Source organism: Podarcis raffonei, chromosome 4 (genome assembly GCF_027172205.1).
Source record: "Podarcis raffonei isolate rPodRaf1 chromosome 4, rPodRaf1.pri, whole genome shotgun sequence".
NCBI classification, from domain to species: Eukaryota; Metazoa; Chordata; class Lepidosauria; order Squamata; family Lacertidae; genus Podarcis; species Podarcis raffonei.
The window spans coordinates 95,455,359-95,476,415 of record NC_070605.1 but is presented as its reverse complement, the minus strand read 5'-3'; the positions used below and the strand labels follow the sequence as shown (position 1 = coordinate 95,476,415).

The following is a 21,057-nucleotide window of genomic DNA, read 5'->3' as shown; positions in this document are numbered from 1 at the left end:
TCTATGCCACAAAGAAACCGGTGTCTCCATGCACAGTGCATGAACTCTGATGCTAGCGGTGTTGCAGAGTACAAAAGAGAACAAGCGAATGAGAAGACAAGGAGACCCAGAGCCAAAGTCTTTCACATATCCCCCACCTCTCAAAAGGCCTCTTTTTGCCCTAGATGTCATGTGCTAAGCACGAGGGTTGGTAGAAAGCTAATCCTTCTAATTAGGGTTTGCTCCCCCTACACAGAAACCCCCCAGCCGTGGCCTCTTGGCAAGCAACAAAGGACCAAACTGTCCTCGTTTCGACCGCATTCAATAAAATTAGGCTCCAGGATTAAGCAAACGCCCCAAAGTCTAACCCGGTTGTGGGTTGGAGACCTCATTTGGTCACATAAAAACCTGGCTTGCTTGTTCAGCCCAGAGGCTGAGAATAAGACCGCCTGCCCTGAATCCCGTGCTAACTTTGCAGGTTGAACAAAGCGAGTCGAGAAGTCCTGGAGTCTGATACCGATGGCCTTCCTGCTGCTTTGCTGCGCTCTCTTAGGATGCCTGAGCCCCTTTTGGCTTCCGGAGACCACGGCGCAGTTTCCACGAGCGTGCATGACTGTGGAGATGCTGCAGTCCAAGCAATGCTGCCCTCCTTTGGGGCCTAATCCTAACAACGTGTGTGGCTCGCAGCAAGGCAGGGGCATCTGTAAGGAGGTGCAGGTGGACACCAGACCCTGGAGCGGGCCCTACACTCTCCGCAATGTGGACGACCGAGAACGATGGCCGCTGAAATTCTTCAACAGAAGTTGTCAGTGTACAGGTGAGAAGATAATAATAATAATAATAATAATAATAATAATAATAATAATAATAATATACCCCACCCACTCTGGGCGGCTCCCAACAGAATATTAAAAACATGACAAGACATCAAACATTAAAAGCTTCCCTAAATAGGGTTGTCTTCAGATGTCTTCTAAAAGTCAGATAGTTGTTTATTTCCTTGACATCTGATGGGAGGCCGTTCCACAGGGCGGGCGCCACTACCGAGAAGGCCCTTTGCCTGGTTCCCTGTAACCTCACTTCTCGCAGTGAGGGAACTGCCAGAAGGCCCTCGGAGCTGGACCACAGTGTATGAGGGCTGAATGATGGGTGTGGAGATGCTCCTTCAGGTATATTGGGAGGGAGGTTCCTTACTCTCTGGAGAAAGCCAGGGAGATTCAGAAATATACAGTGGTACCTCGGGTTACATACGCTTCAGGTTACATACGCTTCAGGTTACATATGCTTTAGGTTACAGACTCCGCTAACCCAGAAATAGTGCTTCAGGTTAAGAACTTTGTTTCAGGATGAGAACAGAAATTGTGCTCTGGCGGCGCAGTGACAGCAGGAGGCCCCATTAGCTAAAGTGGTGCTTCAGGTTAAGAACAGTTTCAGGTTAAGAACCGATCTCCGGAACGAATTAAGTACTTAACCTGAGGTACTACTGTACTAGAAAGTCCCCATGATTCTGCCGGGTTCCATCTATTTTGCATGTGCAAAATAGACACAAAGCTACGTTTTATATTTCTTATTTTCATCCCCAGTACTTGTGATACGTATCAACAGTTTCCAATGTTACTTTTCCCTATTAATGTTCCAAAATACAGAAGCAGGAAGAAAATGGCTACAGGTGCACAGCTTTGTAATGTGTTCAGACCCGAATCAGATGTACATCATGATGAAAGGCAGAAGAACAGAGTTTTGCCACTTTTGCCACTTTTAGGCTTTTCCCCACATTAAAAAGAGGTCTTTTGATTCATGGAACTTACTAATTGCCTGACAAGAAAGACACTAAGGGCAATGTATTGTTATATGGTCCTCATTTTCCTGAATGGCGAAAATTTACAAGGGAAGAGCTACAAATTTAACTTCCTTTGGGGGAGAGACCACTAGAGATTTATGGTGCCTTTGCAATATATGTTGAAATTGTAAGTATATGAGCAGAGTATATTGGAAGCAAACAGAAACTCCTATAGCAGAAAGCAAATCCCATACAGCGTTTTTGAAAGCTCAGCTCAGCTTTTATACCTCCAGACAATTTTACAGCTCCCAAACTCTCTCTAATGCTCTCTAAATTCAAACTGACATCTGGATCCAACTTTATTTACTCTGCTTCTCACCTAGAGAGTCATCATCTTTTCCAAGCACTGGATCTCACATTGCAGAAACTGGGGAAGAGATTTCTATTCGAACTATCTCCTATCATTTGGGAATGTTTTAGTAGTCAACAGACTGATAAGTAGATGATCACAGTCATCAAACAATAACAAAACAGTATTAAAATGAATACGACATTTTCTTCCCTTCCTGCTCTTGGGTTTTTGAAATGCGTTAATTTGGAGGAAGATCTGGAGCTAATTACCAGTTTAGTAGCAGCAATTAGACAAACAAGAGATCTTTTTGGAAATCTCCAAGATCTCCCAAAGTGTGTTCTCTGGTATATTTGTTTGTTTTTCTAATGCATTAGTTTAACCTTCTGGTGGCTGCTTTGCTGATAATATCGCTCTGTTATGCTAAAGGCAGCACTGTTCTGTCTTTGCCAAATGTTTCAGCCACCAGAAAGTGCAGTTATGAGACCTCATGTAAGAACAGCGCATGAGGCAGCTTGAAGGAAAGTTTGGAGCTGACAGATAAGGTTTCATTTGAAAGCATTTGTGTGTTCCGCATCAAATGCATTAGGGTACCCAATTTGCCCAGAGGCGAGAAAAGGAAAAAGAAAGAAAAGAGCCAGTAGCAGTTGCTGCGGTTGTACCTATCAAGTCCCTCAGTGTCAATTTGATTGCCAGGTTAAAACACAGAGATAATGCTATGTTAATTTATTCATTATATTTACATCCCATTTTTACTTCAAGGATCTTAAGGCAGGGGAAATGATCCTCCCCACTTTTATTTGGACTAGATAGATCTTTGGTCTGAACCGGGAGCTCTCACTCATATTTGTAGGCAGTCTAGAGAGGGTATTTTGTTCATGAGCTCCCAAAATCTGGAGCTGGCATTGTCTGCAGGTAAGCTTCAAACAGGAGCCAGGAGGCAACTAGATACTTCAGACCACAAAGGTTTCGGTTCTGAAAAGAGAGCATTTGCACCTCGTCAAACAACGCATGTTCTCTCCATCTTCATTTTCTCCATTGTGTATCCTTCCCAGACGCAGTTAAAGAGTTAGTGATGACATTCGCTTGCCTGAGCCATCTGAAACAATTGCAGCTTTTCATTGCAGTTACCAGAAGAGTTATTTAGAAGTGTGGCTTAAATGTCCCTACAGAGCTTAGGCACTTTAAAAATATCATCAGGCATGACACTACTTCTGAATGCAATTGTTTTCAAGCCAGAGCAGGGAAAATAATTCTTGCTTGTCGGAACTGGTTCGTCCCCATGCACTCATCCGCAAATTTAGATCAGGTCTGCGCAACTTGTGCCCCAGCAGCTATGTGGTGGCCCACTAAAGGTAAAGGGACCCCTGACCATTAGGTCCAGTCGTGACCGACTCTGGGGTTGGAGCACTCACCTCGCTTTATTGGCCGAGGGAGCCGGCATACAGCTTCCAGAGGTCATGTGGCCAGCATGACTAAGCAGCTTATGGTGAACCAGAGCAGCACACGGAAACGCCGTTTACCTTCCTGCCGGAGCGGTACCTATTTATCTACTTGCACTTTGACGTGCTTTTGAACTGCTAGGTTGGCAGAAGAAGGGACCGGGCAACGGGAGCTCACGCCATCACAGGGATTCGAACCACCGACCTTCTGATCGACAAGTCCTAGGCTCTGTGGTTTAACCCACAGTGCCACCCGCGTCCCCTGGTGGCCCACTAGGACCTTGTTAAATCTTTGCTTGCTTGCTTCCGGTCTGGGACTGTAGAGGCTGGGAGATTACGAAGCAAGGTGCCAGTACATGACTGATGGTCTCTCTTGAGTTAGGTGTGTCAGTCAACACAGTTTGCCAACCTAGCTGGATTTCCTGAGAGAACAAGGTTGTGCAGTTTCTGATTTGATCTCAGAATGTCCCGCTTTTCCTTAGGACGTCCCTAGTTTCATCAGAGAAATGTTGGAGAGTATGGAATAGGATGTCCCTATTTTCATTGGAGAAATGTTGGAGGGTAAAAGGTAAAGGACCTTTGGAAGGTTAAGTCCAGTTAAAGACAACTATGGAGTGCAGCACTCATCTCGCTTTCAGGCCGAGGGAGCCGGCGTTTGTCCACAGACAGCTTTCCGGGCCATGTGGCCAGCATGACTAAACCACTTCTGGCGCTATGGGACACTGTGACGGAAACCAGAGCGCACGGAAATGCTGTTTACCTTCCCACAGCAGTGGTACCTATTTATCTACTTGCACTGGTGTGCTTTCAAACTGCTAGGTTGGCAGGAGCTGGGACAGAGCAATGGGAGCTCACCCCATCACATGGATTCGAACTGCCGACCTTCTGATTGGCAAGCCCAAGAGGCTCAGTGGTTGCAGTTAATGACAGTGACAAAGTCTCAAATTTCAGTGGTGCCTTGCCCAATGCTAAAATTGAGCACCCCCCACCTCTCACACTCTGTTCTGCAGCATCATTTTGGCGCCCCCTGCAATGCAACCACTTCTATAAAACTGCCTCTGTTAATGACCTACCAACGGGGCAGTGGATCAGTAGCCTTACTGAGCTACTGTTATTAGAGCCATACTTTGTTCTGTGGACACTGCTCCTCCTTGTAGCTAGGGTATTATAAATCAGAAATAATTGAATATGAAAGTCTGACCTATTCCAGTTTTCTTCTGCTAATACTCATTGTAAGGGATTATTGTTTGAATGCTTCGACTGATTTAGGGCAGAGGTCATGAATGTAATTGCAAGCAATTACCAGCCATTATGGCTCTTAGATGGCTTCTTCCATACTTCATCTTTTATGAATGTGATAGATTTTCCTCGTATGTTGAGACAAGTCAGCAAATCCTGTCCACACATTCCACTTTTCTCTGCATCCCATGTGCTCTCTGTACCATTTTGTGTTCATAGGGCGTTAGTCCCAATCAGTATTTATACTGTCATTTCTTATCTAGTACTGCATTTTGGGGTCTTTCCCCCCAAACCAGCTTTAATCTGAATTGAGGCAAAGAATGACCCTGGCCATTTCTACACAGTCTGTACTCTGTTTCCGGGGTTTTTATTTCTGCTGAAGCTAAATACCAGGGAACAGGGATCTGTCCAGATCTCAGAACCAGGGAAGGGGAATAGTACTGCTTAAAAATAAATATATATTTTAAATCTGTTCTCATAACTGGCTCCATGTTACCTACTGCATGGTGAGCTTGTTCATCAGGTTTAGGCTGTTTTTTTTCCAAATGTCACACCAACTCTGCAGACTTCAGGGAGGATGGCTGGCAAATCTGACCAGGGCAGCAGTCATGGTCTCATTTGTTCACATGGAGGTGGATTTATGGAAACAGCCCTTCTGAGATGTTGGAGAGCATGGAGTAGTCATTTTGGCTGCATACACAACATGCATTTAAAGAATCACAAAGAACCATGCAAAATGGAGTTTACCCCTCTCTGAGTTACAATTCCCAGCCTCCTTAACAAATTATAGTTCTCAGGATTCTTGATGTGCATGTGTGTGTTTGTGTGTGCTTTTGTCAGGCTTCAGGGAATTGGCTTCCCCTCCCGTAGCAGTAGATAAGCAGAACAAAGGAAAAGGAGTCTTCTTACCAGTTAGAAACTTTAATAATCACAGCGAGAGAACAAAGAATACCTCTCCTAGAAATGGCGGTGCTCCCAGTTAAGGAATCCACCCCTTTCCGTCCCTATTAATCTACGTCACTCCTACGTCTTGTAATCTGAGCTTGTACCCTCTGTGCTTTCTGTTCTGCCACTTTCTGAGCTCTCCTTGACTTTGGAGAAGGGGGGTGGATGCTGTCCAGAGACTGTGAATCTGTTAACCCTCTCTCCCCCAGTGTTTCTTCTCCTAGCTGTTCCCCATCCAGTATTTCCCAGCTTCTGCCTTCTGAGCTATGTCCCTCTACAAACCACTGTTCCAAATCTATACTGTCCTCCTGCTCCTGGGAAGATTCAGGATCTGGAGCAGGAGCAGGCGGAGGGGGAGGCTCCCAGCATTCCTCCTCAGCACGGTCCCTGACAGCTTTGAATGTTTAGCGTTTATTCAGCCTTTAACTCCTCCTCATCACAGAGAGGTTTGCTGCTTCTGTATGCTGACGTATGACTGATGTTGTCTTTTTAATACAGGGAACTTTGCCGGCTACAATTGTGGGGACTGCAAATTTGGTTGGTCAGGGCCCAACTGTGACGAGAAGAAGCCTCTGGTTGTCCGGAAGAATATCCACGCTTTGACGGAGGAAGAGCGAGAGCAATTCTTGGATGCCCTCAACCGTGCAAAGACCACCGTTCACCCCGACTATGTGATTGCCACCCAGCATTGGCTGAGTCTGCTTGGTCCCAGTGGAAATGACCCACAAGTTGCAAATTGCAGCATTTACAATTACTATGTGTGGCTTCATTATTACTCAGTCAGAGACACTCTTTTAGGTTGGTGATTTCCATTAGCAAGGGATAAGATAGAGAAAGCTGAAACACACAACAAAAGGAATGTCAACAGAGTGTTATTGTTGTTAAAGAAGCCACTTTGGAAAAACACACTGTAGTTAACATATGAAATGGAACATTTTCAACACAGTGGATGTGATTTGTCTGAGAACTTCCCCTCTTCTGGGGAAGGGGATTTCCCCCCCATTCTCCCTACTTAGGAGCTTTGGAATGCTCCTTGAAGCTTCTTAGGGTTCCTGTAATTTTTGGAATAGTCTAGTTAGTAGAAAGGCAGTATGGTTTGTACAGTACTGAGGTTTGAATTTGTGTTACATTTATTTCACACTGTTTTTTTTTTGGTGGGGGGCGCACATACATTTCTTTAAAAACACACAAGAAAGCCATTCAAAAAACAGAATAAATCAGAAATAGATGTGGAAATGTTCTAGTATTACCCTTTGTCTGAAACATAAAGTTTAGAGCCACATACGATCACTGTTCTGGTAGCCAAAAATGGAAATAGTTTTCCATTCTGACTTTCCGTGCAGAGCATACAGGGTTTTCACCACAGGATAAGAAGAAAGAATGGTGCTGGCAGATAACATATATGAGCCTATCTGGCCTAATCTGAATCCTGGGCATATGGCAATCAGCTAAATGGGTAGATATCTAGAATTTTAGAAAGAAGAATGTGCCATAATTTATAAGCCAGGACAGCAAAAGGCGCAGCTTTCCCTCGTCTGTCAAGGCATTGTAGCAATGTTTTTAAAAATGGATTTCTATCCAACGTGATAGAGAAAACGTCCCCTTTCTAAGTTTGATTCCATTTTAACCCACAGGACCAGGACGCCCCTTCACGGCAATAGACTTCTCTCACCAAGGACCTGCCTTTGTAACTTGGCACAGATATCACTTGCTGCTGCTGGAAAGAGATCTGCAGGTTAGTAAAAACGCCGACTGGTGTATGTTTGAAAGATGCAAACAGAGAAGCTTCTAAGCCCTCCTTCCCTCCCTCTCACTCCTCCCCATTCCTGAGAGGAAGGAATTCTCAGCATAATGAGCCTCCTTAAGGTTTAGCATTCTAGCACAAAATGGGAAATGTGTATAGATGGTCCTGAGGAAAGAGAATGATGTGACAAAGGATTTGGAGCTTTCCTCTCTGTTGCATTGGTAAAGGTAAAGGTAAAGGTAAAGGTGAAGGTGAAGGTGAAGGACACCTGGATGGTTAGGTCCAGTCAAAAGTGACTATGGGGATGCGACGCTCATCTAGCTTTCAGGCTGAGGGAGCCGGCATTTGTCCACAGACAGCTTTCTGGGTCATGTGGCCAGCATGACTAAACCGCTTCTGGCGTAATGGGACACCGTGACGGAAACCAGAGCACATGGAAACACTGTTTACCTTCCTGCCACAGTGGTACCTATTTATCTACTTGCACTGGTGTGCTTTCGAACTGCTAGGTTGGCAGGAGCTGGGACAGAGCAACGGGAGCTCACCCCGTTGCGGGGATTCGAACCGCCGACCTTCTGATCGGCAAGTCCAAGAGGCTCAGTGGTTTAGACCACAGCTGCATTGGCTGGTAGAGGGATCAGTTGAGGTGGGGATAAACTACACAGACAACAATCCAAGGCCATCCCGCTCTAATTAGGCATGTAAGAATGATTATTTTGCATGCTCAGGCGGTGACCCCCTGACCCCTGAGAGACCACTGCATGCTTTGCTGTTGGCTCTGCCCCCTAATAAATAGCATGAGTAGACCCCTCGGCTGACCCTGACTCCACCAATGCCACTGATTGGATTATTTGAACCAAGGTTTGGTGGGAACACCCAACTGCTGCAGCATCAGGGAGGCGGGCCAGCATGAGCAGCTGGTAAGTCCCACGAGTCTCGGGGGTGCTGCACGTGGTCCCACAAAGGGTGCCCACCATCCGAGGACTGAACGTTCCTTCTCCCCCCTCCCCCGTATTTTTGCATGCAACACTGTTTCCATTCCACTACTATTCATCTTCTGCTAAAACTATGCTTGTCTCGCTGTCTGTTGTCTGCTATCATTACATTGTTCCTCTCTTTTCATTTCGATGCAAAGGCAATTCATTGGATAGCTCAGTTGGTTAGAGCATGGTTCTGATAATAGCAAGGTTGCAGGTTCGATCCCTATATGGGACAGCTGTATATTCCTGTGAAATATACTCGGAGTCGTGAGTGGATTTCATGCTCTTTATTCAGCTCATAGTGGTGAGGAGGAATGAAAGTTCCCCCAGAATGTCTGCTTTATATACATTATTTACACAATAGGCCCCACATGACTGGCTAATTCCGGGATTCACCTGTAGGCCAATCAGGTTGCGGATTCACTTCCACCTGGAGCTGGATTGGGTGGCTCCTGTGGACCAATCAGACTGCTGCATTCTGGACCCTATTGTTCTAGGACCAATCAGACTTCTGCATTCTGAATCCTATTGTTCTAGGACCAATCAGACTGCTGCATTCTGGACCCTATTGTTCTAGGACCAATCAGACTGCTGCCTTTTGGATCCTATTCAACTCAGTACATAACATCCTGCATTGCAAAGGCTTGGACTTGATGAGCCTTAGCGTCCCTTTAACAGTGTGTGTAGTGTGTGTGTGTGTGTGTGTGTGAGTGTGTGTAGAAACTTTGTGCACTGATTTCAGGCAAATATAGCACACCTACCTGAAGAGATATCCATGTTTTTGTAGGGATTGGGATGGCCTGGATTTGAAAAAGGAAAGAGATGGTTTGGGGAAGTGTTGCAAATAGGTTATATGGGGTTTGTTGAGTTGCAGAAATAATTTTAACAAATGTTTTATGCAAAGAACTAATCCAAAGTGGTTTCATCTCCACCCCCTCCATCTCCCCACTCTCATGTTTAGCGGATGATTGGGAACGATTCCTTTGCATTGCCGTATTGGAATTTTGCTACAGGCAGAAATGAATGTGATGTGTGTACTGATCAGCTTTTGGGAGCACCGAGTCCAGACGACCCAAACCTAATAAGTCGGAATTCAAGGTTTTCACAGTGGCAGATAGTATGCAACAGGTAACACAATTTTGTTTAGAACTGAGGTATTGGGGATACCATTGCATCCAGGTTTTTGACTCCTTCTTTGATTATTTTTTTTGAGCTGTCAATAAATTCAAGAATTACCTGCCTTTTCATTGATGAATAAATTCATTCATTGCATTTAAAGAAATGCTGCATCAAAACCTCAATAAAGGTGACATTTTAAAATCTCTGGAGGAAGTGTAAGATCATTTTCAGCTTAATAAGTAATAGCTGCCACCAAGACTTGGTTCAGATGTAATGCTAAACTATGGTTTGGTGTTACATACAGAGCCTCGGGCTCATGTTTTCCATCTTCCTTCTGCCGCACAGCTGCAGTTAACTCTGGTTGCTCTTATGCCCAAAGCCACAACTGTGGTTAATCTTCACTACGGTTTAGCAAAGCGAACCAGGACCACAAGCCACAGTTTGAAGTTGACTTGTTTTCCTAAAGTGTAGGTAAGACTGCCCACAGTTTGTTTAGGTTCAGACATAACAACAAACCTTAATTAGTCAAAAATGGAAGCAAAAGCTTCTGATTTCCTCTCAGCAAACTTGGAGAGGAAGGTGTGTCTGTGTGTGTGGGGGAGCAGCTTATGCACAGGTGTCTGAATACAGCCAACTATTTGAAGAAAAGTCTATTTTTAATTTTTTGAGCATGATTTATTTCACCTTCCTTGCACATGGCTCCAAGAGGGATTCCTCAGTTTGGACCTCTAACTCCCCCAGCTCTGAATCTGCCTGACCATTATCTCAACTGTGTTTGTGTGTGTGTGTGTGGGGATATGTTTGTACTTCCAATGCAAAGATCCAACACTTTGTACCTCCTATGCAAGGCCGTTTAAGTATTAGCCCTAGGACCCACGTACCTATGGGACTGCCTCTCCTGGTATGCCCCACGGAGGACCTTAAGGTCCACAAATGACAACATTTTGGAGGTCCCAAGTCACAAGGTGGTTAGATTGGTCTCAACTAGGGCCAGGGCCTTTTCAGCACTGGCCCTGACTTGGTGGAATGCTCTGTCACAAGAGACTAGGTCCCTGCAGGACTTGACATCTTTCTGCAGGGCCTGCAAGACAGAGCTGTTCTGCCTGGCCTTTGCTTTGGACTCAGTCTGACCCTTATGTTTCCCTCCCCTTATAGTTTTGATCTATGGGCTACTTTTAAAATGAGGCTGCATTTTTCCTGTATTTTAAATTGGTCCCCCCCCCCATTATGTTTTTACTGTAATTTTACTGGTGTTAGCTGCCCTGAGCACGGCTCTGGCCGGGGAGGGTGGGGTATATTATTATTATTATTATTATTATTATTATTATTATTATTATATCCGGCGTCGTGGTGCAAAGCTCCTTCTGGCGTCCCCCCCTGTTCTCAGAGTTTTTTTAAGGAGGACTGCACTGCCGGCAGGGCTGGAGGAGGCGGTCAGCGGCTGGAGGGCGGCTCCTCCAGTGGGGAAGACGCAGAGGCTGGACGTGACACCTCCCGGCTCAGCTGGACGCTTGGTGCCGTGGTGGCCATGGCAGACGGAGGCTCCGGGCGCAGCACTGCTTCGGCGCTGCATGGCAGAGGTGTGTGAGGGTGACGAGCTGATTTCGCAAGGCGCTGTGTCCAGTCTCTGCCTCTTCCCTGGCACCCTCCAGAACATGGCGCCCCGCGCCACTAGCCTCTATGGGTAAGACGCCCCTGCTCCTATGCTCCCTGGTGTGCAAACACTTCATGTATGGGTGATCAACATTTCCCCCAACTGGAAGATTAACTAAGCATCGGCTAATTACCGTAGTTTTCGCTCTGTAGGATGCACCGGCCCATAGGACGCACCGGACCATAGGAGGGGGAGAACAGGATTATTTTTTCTTGTTATCCCCCTCTAAAGCAAGGTGCGTTCAAGGTGCATTCACCCAAAGCCTCCGGAGCACAGCGTTAGTTCCCTTGGAAGCCTGGAGAGCGAGAGGGGTCGGTGCGCACTGACCCCTCTCGCTCTCCAGGCTTCAGTGAAGGCAACCCGAAGCCTCTGAAGCGTTCAGGTTCAGGTTCCTTTTGACCTGCTCTTTGGGGCAGGTCGGGGAGCAGCGCAAAGGCTGCGCGCAGCCTTGCCGCTGCCCTCCGAGCTTGTGGGGCTGGCGGTGGGGGGAAGCCCTGCTTTCCCCCACTGCCAGCCTCAAAGACCAGGTCGTCTCCCTGTTCTGGCTTTGGGCTTAGCCGCGCAGCCTGCATTCGCTCTATAGGATGCACACACATTCCCCCTTAATTTTTGGAGGGGGGAAAATGCGCCCTATAGAGCCAAAAATACGGTAATCTTCCAGTTAAAACCAATTAAAGCTTTCAGCCTGTCTTCCTCCCTGCATAAATCAATAGCAAGAAAGCTCAGCACAAAATCAAGTCTGACTGCTTCATGTCTCTCTATTTGTAAACCCAAGTTTGGAAGACTATAACCGCCTGGTTACGCTTTGTAACGGGACCAATGAAGGACTTCTGCAGAGGAACCCATTCAGCAAAGCAGGGGACCGGCTTCCAACCATGGAAGATGTCCAAAATTGCCTCTCTCTGCAAGACTTTGACAAGCCGCCTTTCTTTCGGAATTCTAGTTTTAGCTTCAGGTTAGTTCTTTGGTTTGCATTGTTTGGTTTGCTGAACAACGGAGCTTGTGAGATGGTAATGCTCAGTGTTGCTTAACACAGGAATACTTTGGAAGGCTTCGATGAACCCAACGGAACCCTGGGCCCATCAGCCATGAGCCTCCATAACTTGGTCCACTCGGTCTTGAACGGAACGAGTGCTTTCCCTCATTCTGCAGTGAACGATCCTGTCTTTGTGGTATGTCCTTATCTCATTTTGGGTCCCTTGAAGTCCTTGTAACCAAATATGCCTATTGGGATGTGGGTGTCACTGTGGTCTACACCACTGAGCCTCTTGGACTTGCCGATTAGAAGGTTGCCAGTTCGAATCCCCATGATGGACTGAGCTCCAGTTGCTCTGTCCCAGCTCCTGCCAACCTAGCAGTTTGAAAGCACACCAGTGCAAGTAGATAAATAGGTACCGCTGCAGCAGGAAGGTAAACGGCATTTCCATGTGCACTGGTTTCCATCATGGTGTTCTGTTGCGCCAGAAGCGGTTTAGTCCTGCTGGCCACATGACCCAGAAAGCTGTCTGTGGACAAATGCCGTCTGTGGACAAATTCAGGTTCCGTTGGCCTGAAGCGAGATGAGTGCCGCAACACCACAGTTGCCTTTGACTGGACCTAACTGTTCAGGGGTCCTTTACCTTTACCTATTGGGGAACATTTCCCAGGAGGACCACTTCTACGAATGAGAACAGAAATCACGTCTTCTCTTGATTGTTTGGAGTACCTGTTGATGCTAGCCACCCAATATTGACGGTTTCAGTTTTTGCTAGAGCCAGACATATGCCGTTTTTGGATCTGCGATCTTCAGCAAGACACGTGCCCAGCCATGATCGCACACGTTTTTCGGTGCTGTGTTCTCACATGATAGCATGGCCCCCCCAAAACAGGATGTCCCGGACCCATGATGGGTGGGTTACACAGATCCCCTGGAGTCTGTGAACCACCAGTTAAGAAACACTGGGTTAAAGTGTTGGCACTTCAGATTTAGCCAACATATGTCAAAAGTACTGAGGTTGGTGAATCAGTGATCTGATGCCATATAAACAGACTTTAGTCCACTTTCGAAATCTGGCCTGTGTTTCAAAATAATGGAATGAATTGTGGAGGTAAAAACAACTCTCTGATCAGATCATTTAGACACAGAAGGGAGGAGGCTGTGGAACACCCTCCCATCAGATGTCAAGGAAATAAACAACTATCTGACTTTTAGAAGACATCTGAAGGCAGCCCTGTTTAGGGAAGTTCTTCATGTTTGATGTTTTATCGTGTTTTTAATATTCTGTTGGGGAATATTCCTCAGCCTAGAGTGGCTGGGCAAACCCAGCCAGATGGGTGGGGTATAAATAAAATTATTATTATTATTATTATTATTATTATTATTATTATTATTATTATTATTACAAATCAAAATCTGATTCATTACTAGTTTTGTTTTGATAAGGTGTTTACAACCCTTTTGTGAGTGTCCTATTCGTGCACCTTACGGAGCCCCTATGTGGGCAGACGGGGGGCGCGATAGGGAAGAAGGAATATTTCGTATGCATGAAAGTGCCTCTGTTAATTCACAAGATCGTCCATCGGTGTTCTGGGGGCATAATGGAGTATGTGAGCTCCATCTGGTGCTAAATTAAAGTTCAAACCCTGCAGCTTTAGTAATGCAAATAGAAGAACTACGGTACATGGAAAAAAACTTGTAGGAAATGTAAGAACTCTGATTGACTGCAGTACAATTCTGTAACGATGCCTAAGGAAAGAATCCACAGCTGCGTTCCTTCATGGCAGGTTTTTAAAGAATGGTTGATACCTAAAGAGGGAGGTGGATTTTCATTCTCTGTGGCCCAGAGAAGGACCTGAAGGCACAAGATGCTGGTCTCAGTAGAGGTGATGCCTTTATAGATCTCACAGAACCCCATGTAGTGTCCTGAACTCAACAGGGATCTAAATGTAATAAATAAAACTGATAAAAATGGAGAGAAAATGAAAACCTGCATCCCAGGACCAGCCTATTAGAGAATCTAGACGTGGTAATATTGATATATTATTAAATCCAACCTTGCAATTAGTACTTAACCTGAGGTATCACTGTATAGTTGTTGGCTTCCATCTGTCTTGAGAGAATATGGAGTGCACCTCCAAATCACTGTTCTAGCTGCACCAAAGTAACGTCCCACTGTGTGCAAGCTTGGGCAGTGTTTATGGAGGTCCTGGGCTGTCTAGACAAGATCTCCCTAATTCTTTCTTCTTCTTCCTTTCTTTGGTGATCACTCGTATAGCAGAGTAATACTGTATCCAATAAGCACGGTTTTAACAATGAGTCCGTAAGTGACTGTGGAGGCCAATTCTGGATCCACACGTCCTCCAACAGTGGGGACATTGATAATCCAGTCAGGGAAAAAGGGAGACAGACTATGTTTAGGGCACCTTTTCTAGCTCCTACCCCTTTTTGGGGTGAGCTGAGTGGATCCTAAAAAGGACCGCTCAGTCATGGATACAGCTGCTGAGCTACTCAACTGCCTCGTTCCTTGAGTCAGAACGACTAAATCTGTATCCACCGCTCATGTACCAGCTCATGACTAGATTTCACGATTCTGCCCCTGTTACCATTTGCCGATCGCCATGGGACTTTTGGGGTTTGGGTTTGGGATGGGTTTTTGGAAGATGCCTGTGTATGAATTTGTTTTATGTGTGTAGATCAGTGCACACTGACCAACGCACAGTCTTCACAGTAAGGCTCTGTTCTAATGGCATGAGTAGTCACGATGACCAGTAGATTATTATCTGCTGCAACCTTCATCCACCTTCACAGCCGTTGTAACATACCGCTTGTTATCATCTCCCTGATGTGGTCCAAAGGAAAGTAGAGCAATATGTTTGACACTAGCTTGGCTGCAGGAGTTGCTGGAAAGAGGTGTACAAGGTGCCATCCAACCATCTTAGGGACTCCACTCCAGATTTGTGTAGAGTTTATTCCTTAACCTTTTCTTTTCCCAAAGGTAAAGGGACCCCTGACCATTAGGTCCAGTCGTGCCCAACTCTGGGGTTGCGGCGCTCATCTCACTTTATAGGCCGAGGGAGCCGGCGTACAGCTTCGGGGTCATGTGGCCAGCATGACTAATCCGCTTCTGGCGAACCAGAGCAGCGCACGGAAACACCGTTTACCTTCCCGCTGGAGTGGTACCTATTTATCTACTTGCACTTTGACGTGCTTTCGAACTTCTAGGTTGGCAGGAGCAGGGACCGAACAACGGGCGCTCACTCTGTAGTGCGGATTCGAACCGCCGACCTTCTGATCAGCAAGTCCTAGGCTCTGTGGCTTAACCCACAGCGCCACCCATGTCCCTTTTCCCAAAGGTATCCTGTGAGATAACAAGATGGGCTACTTTTCGGGGTTGAAGAGTCCCATCTGCCCCTTACTTCCTTCTACATCACATGCAGAAACCATATTTTCAACCATTGGACCCACTGTTAGTCTCATCTGCTCAATCTACTGCAGCCTCGCTTTGCATGCAGCAGAAGTCCTTAACTCACTGAGGGTTTGAGGCTCATTTGCTCCCCTTACCTACAGATCGTGGCTTCATTTATCTGAAATCTGGATTATTTTAAATATTGAGTCTTGGTGTCACTTCAAAGCACCCTAGGAAGTAATAGCTAGCACTGCTGATTTCATTATGATAGGACTGGGGAATGTGTGGGCCTTCAGATGTTGATAGACTCCGACTCCCATCAAGAGCAGACAACCTCCCACCCATCTGGTCTAGGGAACCACCCACTAACAGTGCGTCAGTCTTATCTGCATTGAGCTTCAGTTTGTTGGCTCTCATCCAGTCTATTACTGAAGCATGATATCAGTCCAGCACATCCGCTGCCTCACCTGCAGATGTAAAAGAGAAACAGAGTTGTGTATCATCAGCGTATTGCTGTCAATGTACAGTGGTACCTCGGTTTACGAACTTAATCTGTTCCAGAAGTCCGTTCTCAAACTGAAACTGTTCTTAAACTGAGGCATGTTCCCCAATTAGGCCTCCTGCCGCCGGTGCCCTTTCACCGTTCGGCTTTCGTTCTTAGACTGAGGTAAATTTCACAAACCAGGACATTACTTCCGGTTTCGCGGAGTTCGTAAACCGAATAGTTCATAAACAGGGCTGTTCTTAAACCGAGGCACCACTGTCCTCCAAAACTCCAGATGACCCCACTCAGTAGTTTCATATAGATGATAAACAGCACAGGGAATAAAATGAACACGGGCAAATTATTTGTTTTCATCATATTGGCCTGGGCATAGCCCTGTGAGCTTAAGATCACGTGTGAATTGATTTCACAGGTCCTCCATTCCTTTACGGATGCTATTTTTGATGAATGGATGAAACGATTTCGCCCATCTGGCAGTGCGTGGCCTGAAGAACTGGCTCCTATTGGCCACAACCGGAAGTTCAACATGGTGCCTTTCTTCCCTCCGGTGGCTAATGATGAACTGTTTCTACCTGCAGAACAACTTGGCTACAGCTATGCCATTGACTTGCCTGGTAACTAGATAGTTTTGTGAGTTATATAGTTTAGCTCGCAAGAGCTCAGCACTGCAGCATGTCCCAGTTGTCGCAGTGTGGTACCACTCTGGGCTAAGGGCACAGTGTTGTAGCCTTTGCCAAACTGGTGCCCCTGGTTGTTTTAGCTTAGAATCATAGAATCATAGAACCATAGAATCATAGAGTTGGAAGAGACCACAAGGGCCATCGAGTCCAACCCCCTGCCAAGCAGGAAACACCATCAGAGCACTCCTGACATATGGTTGTCAAGCCTCTGCTTAAAGACCTCCAAAGAAGGAGACTCCACCACACTCCTTGGCAGCGAATTCCACTGTCGAACCGCTCTTACTGTCAGGAAGTCAGCTTACAATCCCCACCGGTTTAATAGCATGGCTATTAAAAACAACGGAAGCGTTGTCAATTATGGCAGCTGTCCAGGGATTTAGAGTAATGGTTAGAGTGTGGGTGTGGCCCCCAGAAAAGAATGTGGCCCTCTCATTAATTTAGGCTCCCCATCCCGGCTTCACCACAATGTTGTAACTGACTTTGTTCTTTGTTCTTTTTACAAAATTTATTTATTTGGTTTTTCAAATAAAAAATTTACAGAGTTATATCAGACATAAATCATAAAAGCAAGATTCCAAGGAATCTCCTGGACTTCCATCCTCCCCTATTTTGGTTCTATTATTAATCCTTTCCTCCTTCATCTTTTATGATAATACAAATCCTTTGCCTCTTCCATTATGTCCGGAATTTAACTTTAAACTACAAGTGATATTCCAATCCTACTAACGATTTTAACTGTTTACAATGGTCTTTAAGGTAGCTTATAAATTCCCCCCATTCCTTATTAAAATTTTGGTCTTCTTGATTTCAGACTCTTCCTGTCATTTTAGCCATTTCAGCACAATCCATTAACTCCATCTGCCATTCTTCTCTAGTAGGAAATTTATCTTCTTTCCATCTCTAGGCCAGTAACATCTGTGCAGGCGTGGTAGCATACATAAACAGTATTTTCTGCTCCTTTGGGATTTCCACACCTAGAATTCCTAAAAGGAAGACTTCAGGCTTTAAAACAAAGGTTATTTTAAACATTTCCCCCCCAACTCATTATATATCATTTCCCAAAATCCTTTTACTACCTTACAATTCCACCACATATGGTAAAAGGTGCCTTCTTTCCCCTTACATTTCCAGCATACATTTGAGCACATTTTATACATGTTTGCTAATTCACTACCATCAGTACATCATTTTCATATAATTTTCTTTCAGTGTATAACAAGCTGTGAACTTTAAGTTCCCAAAATCACAAAGCTATTTATCTGTTTGACATCTGTTGAGGGAGGGCGTTCCACAGGGCAGACGCAACTACCCAAAAGGCCCTCTGCCTGGTTTCCTGCAACCTCTCTTCTCACAATGAGGGAATCACTAGAAGACCCTCGGACCCACAGCTTCAGACACTCAATGTCACTCTCAGCACCATCCAACCCTTAACAGTTGACATGCCGACGTTGAAGGCTGATGCATCTCTGGCCCTTTCAGTCTTTGTTGCGGCCTAGGACCCTCATACCTACAGGACCACCTCTCCTGGTATGCCCCATGGAGGACCTTAAGGTCCACAAATAACAACACTTTGGAGATCCCAAGTCGCAAGGTGGTTAGCTAGGGCCAGGGCCTTTTCAGTACTGGCCCCGACTTGCTGGAACGCTCTGTCACAAGAGACTAGGGCCCTGCGGGACTTGACATCTTTCCGCAGGGCCTGCAAGACGGAGCTGTTCCACCTGGCCTTTGGTTTGGACTCAGTCTGACTCTTATGTTTCCCTCCCCTTATGGTTTTGATTCATGGGCTACTATTAAAATGAGGCTGCATTTTAAATTGTATTTTAACCCATATTTTAATAAACTGGTTTTTTTTTTAGTTTCTCCCCCCCCCCATTATGTTTTATTGTCATTTTATTGGTGTTAGCTGCCCTGAGCCCAGCTCTGGCTGGGGAGGGCGGGGTACAAATTATTATTATTATTATTATTATTATTATTATTATTATTATTATTAAAGGGGCTGGGACCCCTTGTTATTGAGGGGGCCCAGCGCATGTTCCACAGGTGTGACATATAACATGCCGTGGACGTTAAATCCGAATTCCATAGCTTCTCCCAAGCTATGAGCTGTATATTATACCCAAAGTCTCTGGCCCAGTGTATCATTACGGATTTGACCTGTTTGTCTTTCGTAGACCATAATTGGTGTTATGTACTGAAGTTCTCACCCTGGGCCAGCAGGGGGATACTGTAGATAGTTTTCACTCAGGTCCACATATGCAAATAAGGGATTGAAAGTGACGCTCAGTGATTGGATAGTTACAGAAAATGGTTACTGTTGCGTTGTAGTGGAGCTCTATATAAGCAGGCTGGCTGAACCCTGCAGTTCAGTTCAGTTCTGGCCTGTGAATAAACAAGAGCTGTTTGAAGAATCGCTGTGTCCTCTGATATGTTCACCCACATCTTAACATTTGGCTTTGCTCTTCTGCCTTCACAGAATCGGCTGAAGAGGCCCGCGCTTGGGCTCTCATGGTTGGATCTACCATTGGAGGAGCTCTGATTGCTTTACTTGTTCTGGTCCTTCTGCTTGTCCTCTTCCAGCACCGGAGACACCGGAAAGGCTTTGAGCCGCTAATGAACGCAAGGTTTAGCGTGAAGAAATACAGCGACGAAGCCTAAGGGGGTGGGTGGGTGGGAAGTGTTTTGCAACTGAGAAGTCAGTTGGTCAACACATACCATGTGTTGCTTTAGCATCTTGACAGAGAACAACGCCCGGACAACTTATACTTTTACAACCAGCTCAACTAAGTCTCCATTCCTTTCTGATTTGAGGTTGTCATCTCGCACGTCAACACCCTTCGAAAGGACAGGTGCAGATCTTGATTCCTGTTCCACGGACTGCAACTCGTCGGCTCTCACAGGATTTAAAGTGGGGTGCTCACATGTGCAGGAAGGAATCCTCTCCAGGTTGCCGAATCTCTGTGAAATTGATTTGTCCGCTCTTAGCCCAGAGTTACCTTGAGAGATTTTTCTTAGGTGTTATAGGTGGCTAGGTGCACAAATATAGAGAAGCATTGATGTGTTGCACACATTCAAAATACAGTGGTACCTTGGTTCTCAAACGCCTTGGTACTCAAACAACTTGGAACCCAAACACTGCAAACCCAGAAGTAAGTCTTCTGGTTTGCAAACATTTTTCAGAAGCCGAATATGCTCCGTTTTGAGTGCCAGAATTCCGTTTTGAGTGCCACACTGAGGCCGGTCTGTTTCTGCTGTTAATTTTGCGTTTTTGTTTTTGCGGCTTTATTGTTTTGTTTTTGTGACTGTGTGGAACCCAGTTCAGCTACTGATTGATTGATTGTCTGCAAACAATTGCAGTACATTGACTGCAAACAATGCAGTACATTGTCTATTGCTTTCATTTTATGGATCAATATTCTCGTTAGATAGTAAAATTCATGTTAAATTGCTGTTTTAGGGGTTGTTTTTAAAAATCTGGAATGGATTAATCCATTTTGCCTTACTTTCTATGGGAAAGCACGCCTTGGTTTTGGAACACTTTGGTTTTGGAACGGACTTCCGGAATGGATCAAGTTTGAGAACCAAGGTACCACTGTATGCCTTGTTATAGACAGGCAATGCTGATATCCACATATCCATCATATGGGTAACACCACTTTGATTTCCTAACTACTTAACTGTGAATGCTGTTCTAACATTTATTTAGCACAGCGTGCTAAATGCTGTACAGAGCATGCCCACGGTGCTTAAAGAACACTTGCCAGGGGAGAACTGTTGTCGTTTGCTACCTTCCTATATTTTTAGTCGGCTCTGAGTGCTTATTACATTGTGCTTCGCATGTTTCACTGAAGTGTTCTGTATACATTAAATTCCTCATCTCTTTGTGTGCAGTAACATACTTTGATTCCTACTTTGAACTGGTGGAAAGGTGTTCACCAGTATCTGATAGTGCCAATTGCCTGTTGGAGATCATGAGAGAAAAGTGGATTCAGTGGGTCTCTCCCCTCTACCCTGCTTCCAAAAGTGATTATTATTTGTTTTTATCTGTTTTTCTCTAAGGACCTCAAGAATAATGCATGGCATTCCCTCCCCACCCATTTTATCTGCACAACGACCCTTGGAGGTAGTTGAGGCTGAGAACCGACGATTGGCCCAAGGTCCCCCAATGAGCTAAATGGCTGAATAGGGATTTGAACCCAAGTCTCCCTTGTGCTAGTCAGATACTCTAAACACTGCACCACAAATAGTGGGTGCACTTT

The 21,057-nt window shown here is 45.5% G+C and overlaps 1 protein-coding gene across 1 annotated transcript; it reads left to right on the top strand.

The window, feature by feature from the left end:
* The first annotated feature begins 236 nt into the window (after positions 1-236).
* Positions 237-19,480, top strand: DCT (dopachrome tautomerase). The gene is made up of 8 exons (XM_053384567.1): positions 237-796; positions 6,233-6,532; positions 7,369-7,469; positions 9,420-9,586; positions 12,007-12,186; positions 12,268-12,403; positions 16,534-16,735; positions 19,275-19,480. Exons 1-8 carry the CDS (start codon positions 499-501, stop codon positions 19,454-19,456), a joined length of 1,566 nt encoding a protein of 521 aa, XP_053240542.1. The 5' UTR covers positions 237-498; the 3' UTR covers positions 19,457-19,480.
* The last annotated feature ends 1,577 nt before the right edge of the window (positions 19,481-21,057 follow it).